Genomic DNA, 13,346 nt, shown 5'->3' with positions numbered 1-13,346 from the left:
ACAACATTCTGAACCATATTGAGTCCTCAGATACAAATCCCAGAGCATCGAGTAGGCCCAAAGCCTCGCTTATCAGTTCATCATATTGGTGAGAACCACAATGTAGTCTTCCTCTTTCTCAACAATGGTTGCAAAAAGTGAAGAAAATTAAATAGAATGGCAGTGTAAATAAGGGGCAGCAAGATGAATGGAGGGAGAACAAACTGAAATAGAGTAAGGAAGAGCAAAGTAGAGTAACAGAGAACAAAGGAGAATACAGGAGACAGCACTGGGGTGGGGGAGGAAGAGAGAGTGAGGTTGAGTAAGGGAAAGAGGTAGAGCAAGGAACAAGAAAATGGAGACAGGAGAGTGACGATGAGTGTGCAAGCAAGGAGGAGAGGAGTTACAGAGAGAACAATCACACAAAGGTGAAAGAGGGAGGGATAGAGAGGGAAAATGAAAGAGATTAATTGGGAGGGTAAGGGAAAGACAGGAAATGATGGGAGATTTTTGAACTCTTTAAACACTGGCCCAGATAGACTGGAAAGGCAGGGTGTCAAGAGTCAATCGAGGTTGAATCGTTCTGGGCGTCGAGATGATTTGGAGCAGTCAAGAATGGCTTCTTTGGTAGCAAAATCTAGGTCTGGAGCCCAGGTCCTAATGTGAGGTACAATCCGCTGTTCAGACAATTTAAACAGCTCCTCACTCCACAATGTTAAGGCTGAGAGACTGCCCCCAGCTGCTGTGCTTCGTGTCTGTGAACTTTGCAGCAATTTGCCCTGCTAATATGATGAATTGAACTCTGAGCTTCTCTGAGGATTTGAATCTAATTGGTTTGGAATGCTGTTTTTGTTGCTCAGTTCTATTGTTTATATGATTTATTTTGGGTTTTTTTCTCTTTCTCTGTGGGCATTGGGGGTTGGAGGTTAGTCTTTATTTTTTTAATTGTATTCTTCCCTGTTTCTTGCTTTGCTGCTGCCTGCAAGCAAACAGATCTCAAGGTTGTAACATTTATATATTCTTTGATAATAAATGTACTTTGAATCTTTGAAATGTATCATTCCTTTAACCTAGCCGAGGCCTTCTCTTTTGTTTGTTCAAAACCGTCATCCCAATCCCAAACTTTTCTGAATTAAAACATGCCTTTTTGCTAACTTTTCCCAGCTCTGAAGAAAGTTCATTAAGATCATCTTCCCGTTTTTTTTCTTTCCCTCTTTCCACAGAGGCTGTTAGACCTCCCGAGTATTTCCTGTATTCTCTGCTCAACATCACCATAAAATTTCTCTGATAGTTAGTCTGTAGGAATAGATCCCCTTGCATGTCCCATGAAAATGAAGATTATGTAGCACCAATTAAAACACCGAGGAGCACAGGACACAGGGACAAGGACAAAGGATCATGATAGGATTAACTGGATAAACATAAAAAATCCAGATCATTGCCTTCAGAAAACTAATGAAAATCAGGGGAAATATAGTTGGAGGAAATCCTTTTAAATTATTTATAAAGCAGTTATGAAGCTATCCGATGTAGAAAGCAATTCTGCTTCTAGTTCAAACATTAAAAGTTATTCCTTTTGATCAGGAGGGTGTAAACATTTCAAGCTAAGATAACCTCACACAGTCTTAATAGATTGAATAGATTTGCTCGTGTTCCATTGATGGATCTACTTTTTAAAAAAATATTCTAGTTTATTAGGACAGTCTTGAATGTAGAGATTATTTGAGGATATAATTCAAATCCTACCTACAAGTCTAAAAATACTTTTATGCTCTTTTCATTTTATCACTGTACTTAAAAGCCTTCTAAGTACGTCCATCATATTTTGATGCAGGATAAATTCCACTCATGCAAGTAGGCATGCAGTTAAGTAGGTATCTAGTTCCGGAATGTGAGGTGACACTTGTGGGCTCCCCTCAGCACACCCTCAGACTATGCATGTTATTGACACAAGTGACATATTTCACTATATGTTTCCATGTTTCCATGTACATGTGACAAATTAAGGTAATCTAATCAATTTCCTTTCAAAATTTTTCCTTTCAATTTCCTTTCAAAAGTATTCACTATGGAAAAGATGTCAGGGGCAACTTTTTTTTTAACGGAGAGAGTGATGAGTGCATGGAATGGGCTGCTGGCAATGGCGGAGGAGGAGAATACAATAGGGTCTTTTAAGAGACTCCTGGATAGGTACATGGAGCTTAGAAAAATAGAGGGCTATGGGTAACCCGAGGTAATTTCTAAAGGAAGTACATTTTCAGCACAGCACTGTGGGTCGAAGGCCCTGTATTGTGCTGTAGATTTTCTATGTTTTTATCTTTCTAAAATCAAAAACTTCTGGAAATGGAAAATAAAGGCAAAATGTAAACACATTCTCACCAGAGCAGGTGTATTTTCCAGCCCTGATGAAGAGCCATTGACCTGAATCATTAACTCTGTCTCAACCCGAGTCCTGTCAGACCTGCCCTGTATTCCCAGCATGCTCTGTTTTAGTGTAGCCAGAACTTTTAATCCCCATAGATAAAAGTGAAGTAGCAGTGCATTATCATGGGTTATTGCATTTTATTTGTGTAAGTTCGTGGTAAAAGTCCATGATGATTGGAAAAAGTGAAGGTCAACATCCTTTTAGTTCTGCAGAAACCCGAATACTCTTCTGAAATAAATTTGCTACATAACTTCAGAACAGATGGCCATGGCACTTTATCCATTGGTCTGAATCTCATAAAACATAGACCTTCAAAGCAACAGTTGTGTAATATTGCTGTAGTTACTTTTGCAGATAAGACAATTAAACCAAACATGACTTACCCTGGATTTGTTCAACGATTATCACAAAGTGACTTAGTGTCAAAGCCTGAGAGATTTTTCCAAGGGTGTCATTTAAATTTACCTATTTGGAGAGGAGAATTGGTTGATAAAGGATCTATGTATTGAGTATTACCATATCTTGTTAGAATCCAATAATAGTGTTAAATACACTGTATCAAACTTAAAACAAAGAAACTATTTGAATGTACAGGATATTGTGGCAGCACTTATGCTAATGTAAGTCTTCATAGATCGAGCCTTTATCTTGACCCACTCACTAAGAGTGAAATGAATCAGGAATACTCATTACATTTTTACCCTGTTGGGAAAAGCACAACACATCTTTGATTTGATATGAATTATGTTTTCATAGACTGGACGGAAAGGGCAGTTTTAGAGGAAAGATGAACTTCTGATTTTCTTGGCAAAAATGAACTAGAAAATGACTATCTCTGCTAATGAATTTACAAACTGCAAATAAGATTCATAATAAAAATCAATACTGCTATCAATATGTACTTTCTTAGTCAGTCGGCAATTCTTGTAACTTACGTGGTCATTTACCATTACACACTTCAAATAACGGCAGTTTAAATATAAAGAGTGATTTAATATTATTGAAAGAATCTTGGCATTCTAGTCCTTAATTGGTGACAGTCCTCTCTTAATGTACAGTGTCAAAGAAAAAATTAGGAGTCTATCTCAATGGAAAGAATTATAATAAGCTTTCTAAAATATTTGAAAAATATCCACAAAGCAGTGGTATCTTAAGACGCATGGATCCATCACCAAACCCTGTTTATATGCTCCACCTGCTGGTATAATGTTGAAATTATTTAATAAAAACACAAGCATAATAATGATGTTCAGATAAGAGTGTTTGATCTGCGGCACAATGTCCTATCTGGTGCAGCGATGTTAGAGAAATATCTTACTCTTCTACAGTTGTCTTTCTGTGTAAATATGTCTTGCTGTGTAAAACTACTTTAAAATGCACAAAGTTGCCCAAATATTGATGTAATCTCATTAAGCACTTAAATTATCTTCATGTATATAAATAAAGAGAACATATCATGCCAAGGGTTGAATAAATTAATCTTCCAATCAATAGGTATTTTCACTGAAGAGAATTAGCTTAATTCCATCTTAAATTCTTTACACGCTCTGGTCTTTTCAGATATCAGAATTCACATAGAATTTCCTATCTTATATCTAAACAATGATAGGTAAATATCATGAAAATATTTTAAAATATCATTAAAAGTTTCAGAAATTTCTTAGATATAATTAAAGTCAAGCTCATGTAGTATATAAGAAAAATGTCCTACCTTATTGAACCACTTGTAAATAACTTTAGTCACAGGGTCAGAGAGCTGCAGCTTTCCATCCTTAACCAATGACTCAATGTTTCCTAGTGTGACTATACCTTGTATCGTGCTGCATATAAATTAAAAATAATTATTATTTACTTTCATGTCAAAGTACTATTGGTAATTTTCAGATACTGACAATCTGGAGTAATGCACAGAATATGGTGAGATCTCAGCAGCTCAGACATAAGGAATCGAGGTTTCTGGCTGGGACCCTTCATCGGGATTCTAGAACTTAGTTTTTTTTTTGTAATCTCAGATTTCCAGCATTTTCAGTTTTTTGTTTGAAATTCCGATCTGGTAAAGTGTTGCTTTTTAGTCTATGGGATGTGGTCAGTGGTATTCCTTAGGAGTCAGTACCATGGAACATTAAAAATATATCTATTATCTAAAATTCCAAAATCTCTTATTGTCACAAGCCTAGAAAGCACTGTGAAACAATGAGAATGAAAGTAGAGGAAGGAAAGGCGAGTAGAAAGGGCAGCCATGTGGCAGATTAAGTTGAATGTAGAAAATTGTGAACTGCTAAGTTTGATGAAAAGAATGAAGAGAGGTGATACAGTGTGAATGGTATAATACTAGAAAGAGTGTCCTGGCAAAAGGGCCTGGGGACATTTTAAAATTTTATTTTATTTATTTAGATACAGCATGAAATAGGCCCTTCCGGATCTTCCAGCCACACTGCCAGCACCCCCAATTTAATCCTAGCCTAATCACAGGACAATTTACAGTGACCAATTAACCTACTAACTGGTACGTCCTTGGACTGTGGGAACAAACCTGAGGACCTGGAGGAAACACATGCGTTCCATGGGGAGACTCCTTACAAATGACATCAGAATTCAACTCTGAACTCTGACGCCCCGAGCTGTAAAAGTGTCACGCTATGTTACCATTTATATCTGTATCCTGGATGCAGCTTGTGTGAGGGATTGTGTTTAATTTAAATACTCCATTATTGGCTGTTATGTCTTTAGCTCTCGAATTCCTTTTTTGATTTCTGTCAGTTCTCCACATCTCTTTCTCTTCTTGCTCCTTAGATTTCTTCAACCAAGTTTTGGTCACCTGCCCCATTATTTCCCCATGTAAATTGGTAAATTTTATTTCTTAACATCTCTTTACAGTGCCTCAGGATAACTAACTTTGTTAAAATAATTCTATAGCATTGATAGCTCACATTCTCCATTCTGCTTGAGGATGTAATAGCAAGGGCGTGAATAGAGAAGTGGCTAACTCAGAGAAACACTGGGGAAAACTAGGGAGTATTTTTAATTGGCAGTCAGTGACTAACATAGTATCAAAGGGGTTAATGCTAGGTGCTATATAAATTATAATCATTATAAATGATTTGAAAATTTAAAGTTATTCATTTTGGAATAGAAAATGAGAAGTCAAATTATTATTTAAATAGAGTGAAACTACTAAAATACAGAATACAAAGGATCTGGAAGAATGGAGGTTGTATCTTGATACATGAAACATAAATACTTAGCCTGCAGTTACAGCAGAAATTAGGACTACAAATGGAATATTGAACAGAACAATGGAAGAACTCAACAGGTCAAGCTGCATCTGTGGAGGCAAAAGGTGTAAGACAATGTTTCGGCTTGAGACACTGCATCAGGTCTGAGAGGGAAGGGGGAAGATTGCCAGTACCTATCCACTCCTCATCATGGTCCTGTCTCTTCCACAACCCCAAACTCCATCCCTTGTACTGTAATAAACTGGCAACCTTTGCTCTGTCCTTTTAGTCCTGATACAAAGTCTTGACACAAAGGTTGACTTGCACCATCTGTTTCCACAGCTACTGTTGAGTTCTTCTGGTGTTCTGTTTCTCGCTCTAGATTCCAGCACTTGCCATAGCTTTTGTCTTCATTTTGGGATAATGATATAAAACATGGGCTGGTAGGGGTTAGTGTATCTGTACCCTAAGTATTGTGTGCATGACTGAACTCCAATTATAAGGAATGATTCCAGAGACGATTCCTCAGGCTCACTCCTAGGGTTAAGAGATTGATGTATCAAGAAAGGTTGAGCTGGAATTCTTTTCTCTTAGAGAATCATGAAGATCTGTAACCCAGTCTATTCAAGGTGGGGATTGACAGAAAATTGAGCTGCGAGGAAGTCAGGGACTATGGAAAAAGAGCAGTTAAGTGCCTAGCCGAAATTAAACCAGCATCAACTTATGGACTAGCCGGACAGTCGTGCATTAATACTGGACTTCAAGGAGAATGGTCCTGGGTTCAAATCCGGCAGGCCCCTTGCACGCTTTCCACCCGTGTTGGGTCGAGCATTGAGCCAGCAAATGCTAAGGAAATGGCAAAAGTGCTGCCCAATGTGCCACAGAGCACAAAAAGGAACAACAATCTTATGGAATGGTAGAACCGATGGAACGGGCTAATAAGCCCACTCTGGCTCCCATTTATTATGTTCCTCTAAGGTGTTGTTGTTGAATGTGCTGAGTGTGATAAAGTTAACTATTCTTTAACTTGATAATTGTTGCTTTCATCACATTAATTTGTATTTTTAATTTAATTTTATTTAGAGATGCAGCACGGTAACAGACCCTTCCATTCTAATGACACCCATGTGGTCAATTAGCCTACTAATCTGTATGTCTTTGGAATGAGAGAGAAAACCGGAGCATCCGAAGGAAACCAGTCACAGGGAGAATGAATTTGAAATAATTCATACATACCCACTGGAGTCAACAACCACAGCATTGGCCAAGCTGTTTACTTTAAGAATCTGTATGACATCTTGACAGGAGATGGTGGAAGCGACTGTCTGTACTGTGGGCAGCTTCATTTGATTTATCGGTGTATCCCACCAACTACAAAAGATAAAAGAAACCGCAAACCATTTGTTCAAAGATGATGTGAGCACTTCATGCATCCCTAAATGCAATATTCCTATGATTTGCTGGTGGTTGTTAAACATTTTCATTGTGGCTCTAAGTAAGAAATTTCAGTGATTTTGTAACCATCAAAAATGACCCTCCATTTCCAAATTTTACCCTGTATTACTAGTCGTGGAATTCTGGTTGTCACACCAGAGCAGTGTACATTTGGAAACCAAGGTAAATACAACAAATACCATCCATAAGACCATAAAATATTGCAGCAGCATTAGGCCATTTGGCCCATCAAGTCTGCTCCACAATTTCATCATGAGTTTAGATGAATGAGTGGGGATTTCAATGAAACCTATCAAATATTGAAAGCCCTACATAAAAGTGGATGATTCCTATAGTGGGGGAGTCTAGGACCAGAGGGCACAGCCTCAGAATGCAAGGACTTCCCTTCAGAACAGAGATGAGAAGGAATTTCTTTAGCCAGTCAGTGGAATTCATTGTCACGGATGGCTGTAAAGGCCATGTCACTGTGTATGTTTAAAACAGAGGTTGTAGGATCTTGATTAGTAGGGGTGTCAAAGAATGGGATCGAGGGGGATAATATATAAGCCACAATGGAATGGCAGAGAAAACTTGATGGGCCAAATGGCCAAATTCTGCTCCTATGTCTTGTGGCCTTTCCTTTAACTTCCCTATTATCTTTGACCCTCCTTTAGCTCAAAGGTCTGTCTTACTAGGCCTTGAATGTCTCCACACTCCACCTCCACACTCATGGATGGATAATTCCAAAACTGCAGAACTGTCTGATAGAATAAACTCCTTCTCATCTCTGTTATATAGGGATAAGTCCTTAGTCTGAGATTATACACCGTAGTTCAGCACTTCACGTACAAGAGGAAACATCCAAGACACAGTAATCTGCTTCCTAGCCCAGAATTACTAAGATCTCAGCAAATGTTGATGTCATACCTTTCTTGGTCATTCTCCACATGCAGAAACCCTTTCTGTTCCATCCAGCCATCACTAAGAAATTTGGACCTATATGACAGTAGATTAAACATGAAGCAAAAGCAAACATGAAGTTCGATATCTTAGAAGTACTCAGTCCTGGATGTTCATATTGGTTCACACAACAAACTGTTACTGAAAATCTTCCTGAAACTTCAATTAGTCTAAATTTTAATGGTAATATTTTAGTCAATCATTCGTTATAACTTTTCCATCTTTCAACACTTGCACCAGTGTTTGAGGCTGGCATGGAGGCATGACTGAATTGCCAACCCCTCTATCCATTAAACTGCAGCAAAGTATGAAGCAAGCACTGGTGGTTTCCAATGCTGACTTACTGGTAAGTATTGCTTTGCTCCAAAATGATGAGGCACCAGGTGCACAAGTAGTGTCAAGCAGCATGATGTCATCACATGAGAGAACTTGAATATAGTAAATGGATGGAAGGAAGAAGTTGGCTAAGGTCTGTCCCAAGGCTCTGCTGACTGTCAAACTTGAGTACATTGGATGTTTCTGAATGTTCATGACATTGAGTGGATTCAATACTGTCAAAATTTGATTAACATGCTGATATTCCAACATTTTTCAGAGGTCAGATGAAAGTGACAACACTTGACATCAAGGCACCATTTGGTATGTGACATCAGGGTAGTTGTTGAAACATCAAAAGGAAAATACTCCAATGGTGACAATGGTCTCTTGCACAAAGGAAAGTGGTTGTAGTTGTTGGAGATTGAACATCACATATTCATGACCTCACTGCATAAGTATCTCAGTAACATCAGCCAATGACATCGTAAGGTCAGAAGTGAGGGTGTTTGCTTAAGTTTGAACAATTTCAGTTCTATTCTAAGCTCATTGGCAAGTGAGGCAGTCTATACTTGCAAGAAGCAAGACTAATCAATATTTGAAATACTCTGAAAAGTGGCAATAAGAATGTGACAGGCAATGAGCATCTTCAGCATGGGAGATGTTTAGGACTCAAGCTCAGACAAAATCGGAACAGGGCATTGGTGAGCAAGTTATTGGTAGATGCTGTGTTAATGATACTTTCCATCACTTTACTGATGGTTGCAAGAAGACCAGGTGGTAATATCCAGCCAGAGTGGATTTGCTCTGCTTTTTATGAACAAGAAATACTTGGGCAATCCTAATTTTTTTTTAGTAGTTGCAGGTGTTTTAAATGCACAGGAGTAGGTTGGCTAGGTGCAGGTATCGTTCTGGAGAACAGGTCTTCAGTACCACAGCTGAGACATTATCCAGTCCCTTAGCCTTTGCTCTGTACAGTGTTCTCTGCAACTTATTGATATCATATGCAGTGAATTGAGTTGCCATTGGTTAATGGTAGGGGTCCATGGCATAAGGTGGTTGGGAACCCCTGCTCTCGAGGAACCTGCTTATTTGTCCACAAACGTTCATGACTGAATGTGGTAGGATCTGTTGGTACTGACATTGTTTAGCTCTGCCTGTTGTGCAGTATTGTTCTATCTGTGGAATTCTCTGCCACAGGAAACAGTTGAGGCCAGTTCATTGGCTATATTTAAGAGGAAGTTAGATATGGCCCTTGTGGCTAAAGGGATCGGGGGTATGGAGAGAAAGCAGGTACAGGGTTCTGAGTTGGATGATCAGCCATGATCATACTGAATGGCGGTGCAGGCTCGAAGGGCTGAATGGCCTACTCCTGCACCTATTTTCTATGTTTCTATGCCATTGATTCCATCACAAATCAAATCTGGCAGCTACGTTTAACGTAGAACATAGAACACTACAGCACAATACAGGCCCTCCAGGTGACCTTTTAACCTACTCCAAGATCAATCTAACCTTTCCCTCCCACATACTCTAGCATTTTTCTTTCATCCATCCACCTATCTCAGAGTCTCTTAAATGTCCTTTATGTACAGTATTTGCCATTCTCATCACCCTTGGCATTGTGTTCCACACACTTTGTGCTCTGTGTAAAAAAAACTACCTCTGTCTTCCCCCCTATACTTTCCTCCAATCACCTTAAAATTTTGCCCTCTCATATTAGCTGTTGCTGCTCTGGAAAAACGGAGCTGGCTGTCCATTCTACTTATGTCAGAATTCAGCCAGCCTGCTCTGCATTAATGTTCCTAAGTCATGGTATGTGTTAAACACTGATGCCTTCCAGCCAAGGGTTTTGTTCAACGTGGACAAGCTTAGATCAATCAGCTGAGGGACAAATTGCCTATATTTGACCTGATTCCATGAGATATCATGAGTTTTAAAGTCACTGTTGAGGATTCACAGGACTATACACCCTGCCTGCATAGCACTATGCTTTCAGTGGGTTAGCCCTTCTGCAGGGAGAAACAAAATATATCAGGGATTGTGATGGAGCAATGCAGCATATTTTATGCAATGAATGACAATGTAATAACACGGCCATGTCAGGCTGTTGCTTGGATAGCTGTGGGACGGCTCTGCAGAGTTAGACAGCAGGTCCAGTATATTACTTAAATGTTAAGGATGGAAGCATTAGAGGGTCATTAGCTCTGCACTGGAGAGTTTGTTTCTGTAACCTCTGGCTGGAAGTCCCTTATATTCCAATGCCAGCCTCCTTTACTCAGCTGAGAGATAAGATGGAGGATGCTGGACAACGAATACACGAATTGGGATCTGTGTAGGCCAGTCAGCCCTGTCAGCTTGAATAGCTTCACATTTCCCTAGCCCTCTCATTTCACCGAGCCATAGTCCTTTGCAGGTTCGTTGTGCTTTCCGCACCATTTGCAAACAATCAGTTTAATTCTCATCAGCAAAGGTGGCTGCAGCATACTTGTCCGTTCATCCAAATCATTAACACAGAGTATTAATAGCCCCACAACTAAGCACACCACCAGTTACAGGTTGCCAGAGTTATCTCCCCAAGAGGGTCTCTCCTGCTCTGCTCCTCCTCATGGCCCTCAGCTTCTGGGTGTCCTTGCCTATCTGCTGCTGACTTGGATTGGCTAGGTTGTGCAACATGAAATCCTTGAGAGTGAAGTATTTATTAGTTTTGCAAGGCTGCCACTAATCAGGTGAGTTCAGCAAATGTTAAAGACGCATGATGCCAGGGAGGCTTCGACTGTGCTAATGGGAACTGACCCCAAAATTACCTGGTACAATTTTGTGCGGAGGTGCAGTTCACCTTGAAATGAACTCTGCTGCGAGCAAGATCAAAGATAATAACTCAAAAGAATTAGCGAAAGTTAACCATTTTCTTAACAGAAATGAAACCATTTGAAATCATCAAAGATAACTGTGACAAGCTAAGAAAAGTTATTTACAATTGTCTTTTTTCATAGAAACATAGAAAACCTACAGCACAATACAAGCCCTGCAGCCCACAAAGCTGTGCCGAACATATTCCGACCTTAGAAATTACTAGGCTTACCCACAGCCTTCTATTTTTCTAAGCTCAATGTACCTATCTAAAAGCCTCTTAAAAGACCCTATTGTATCCACCTCCACCACCGTTGCCGGCAGCCCATTCCATGCACTCACTGCTCTCTGAGTAAAAAACTTACCCCTGACATCTCCTCTGTACCTACTCCCCAGCACCTTAAATCTGTATTTTCTTGTGGCAACCATTTCAGCCCTGGGAAAAAGCCTCTGACTATCCACACGATCAATGCCTCTCAACATCTTGTACACCTCTGTCAGGTCACCTCTCATCCTCCTTCACTCCAAGGAGAACAGGCCAAGTTCACTCAGCCTGTTTTCATAAGGCTGATGCACCATCAATAACTCTCGGAGACATGAGGCGAGATATAGCCTTTTATTGGCTGGAAGAAAGAACAAGCAGCAAGTGACCACCACACAACATCCTGGAGACTGAGGAAGGGGCTGTTCCTCCAATCGCCTTTATACCAGGGTCTGTGGGAGGAGCCACAGGAGCAGTCAGCAGGGGGGCATGCCCAGACAGGTATATGTAGTTCACCACATTCACCCCCTCCCCTTTGTTTTAAAAGAGAGTCCCCATGGGGTGAAGTTTCTTACAAGTATATTTACAGGTTAAGTCTATCAGGTGGTCAAATCTGTCACTGCGATCTACGTAGCACCGGCTGTGATTGCACAGATGCCAGTGGTGATTGCACCGGAGACGGAGGGTGTGCTGGTTCCGGCCTGACTGGAGGTGTCATCCCACTAGGCATCAGTGATCTCTCTTGCGTGGTATATGCGTGTGTGAGGCGCCCGGTATGGGAGTGTCGTGAGGAGTCTGTGTAGGTCGGCAGGTCCCTGATAAGGGAGAATACTTGCGGGCTGACCCTGGAAAGGAGGATTTTGTGCATTGTGACAGGGTCAGTCACAGGGATCACTTCCAAGTATGATTGGAAGCTTGCAAGCCAGAGCTCAAAGGCCAGAGCTGCTTCCGGAGCTTGAGGGTCCAAGGCTAATTTTTCCGGGTGTAAAATACTCTCCATGTTTTAAAACTTCCAGCCAATAAAATTGATGCACCATCAATAACTCTCGGAGACGTGGAGCGAGACATTCTCCCCAATCCAGGCAACATCCTTGTAAATCTCCTCTGCACCCTTTCTATGGCTTCCACATCCTTCCTGTAGTGAGGCGACAAGAACTGAGCACAGTACCCCAAGTGGGGTCTGACCACGGTCCTATATAGCCGTAACATTACCTCTCAGTTCCTAAATTCAATTCCACTAAATTCAATTTCATTCAAAGAATTTCCTCTCCATTCAAATGAAGGGGCTTGCAGTCTTGTGCCAGGTTCAGCAGACAGACCCCTGACCTAATTGGCTGAGGGATCAAGCACATATGTTCTCCACCATTAGAATCCATATTATAGACAAAGAATAGCCAATAATTCACCAGATTTGGTTAACTGATTTCCCCATGTAAATGCAAGTTCAGAATGCAGAAAGCCTCTTCATTCTGAACTTCTTAGCATTTCAAATGCAATGCCTTGGAACCACTGGCATTTTCCAGAAAGGCTTAACCCATTAAATACTTGCAAAATTCTACAGCAAGGCTGAAATTAGTGGCACTTTATGGTGCATCCTTGAACACCCAGGGCCTTCAAAGGGTATTTTCATTACAATTGTCATACAAATTATTTTGGGCAGTAAATAATTTGAATGACTTACATGTAATTCCGGACAGTGTCTGGGAGTATCACAACACAGCGCTGCCCTTCATTCAGCTCTTTTGCCACTTCAACAGCAGCACACATTGCACTGCCGGAACTCCCACCTACACAGCAAGAAAGATGAAGCTTAAAGTTACACATGGTCTTATGTTAATCATACATGGACTCTAATTATCACCAATGCAAAATACCGACATGCAATTCAATTTCAGCTTGGTGC

General features: G+C 40.4%; 1 protein-coding gene across 1 annotated transcript in view; it reads right to left on the bottom strand.

Moving 5' to 3' along the window:
- The window catches only part of LOC132385300 (cystathionine beta-synthase-like), a 36,570-nt gene that overhangs the window by 497 nt on the left and 22,727 nt on the right, over positions 1–13,346 (bottom strand). Inside the window, exons 11-15 of the mRNA XM_059957320.1 lie at positions 13,125–13,230; positions 7,981–8,049; positions 6,856–6,990; positions 4,116–4,224; positions 2,788–2,869 (exon numbers count right to left, since the gene is read on the bottom strand). Of these exons, the coding sequence (XP_059813303.1) occupies positions 2,788–2,869; positions 4,116–4,224; positions 6,856–6,990; positions 7,981–8,049; positions 13,125–13,230 (501 nt within the window). The remainder of the gene's footprint in view (positions 1–2,787; positions 2,870–4,115; positions 4,225–6,855; positions 6,991–7,980; positions 8,050–13,124; positions 13,231–13,346) is intronic.

Source organism: Hypanus sabinus, chromosome X2 (assembly GCF_030144855.1).
Source record: "Hypanus sabinus isolate sHypSab1 chromosome X2, sHypSab1.hap1, whole genome shotgun sequence".
Taxonomy (NCBI): domain Eukaryota; kingdom Metazoa; phylum Chordata; class Chondrichthyes; order Myliobatiformes; family Dasyatidae; genus Hypanus; species Hypanus sabinus.
Note: the sequence above shows the minus strand (reverse complement) of the source record. Positions and strands in the feature narration are given on the sequence as shown.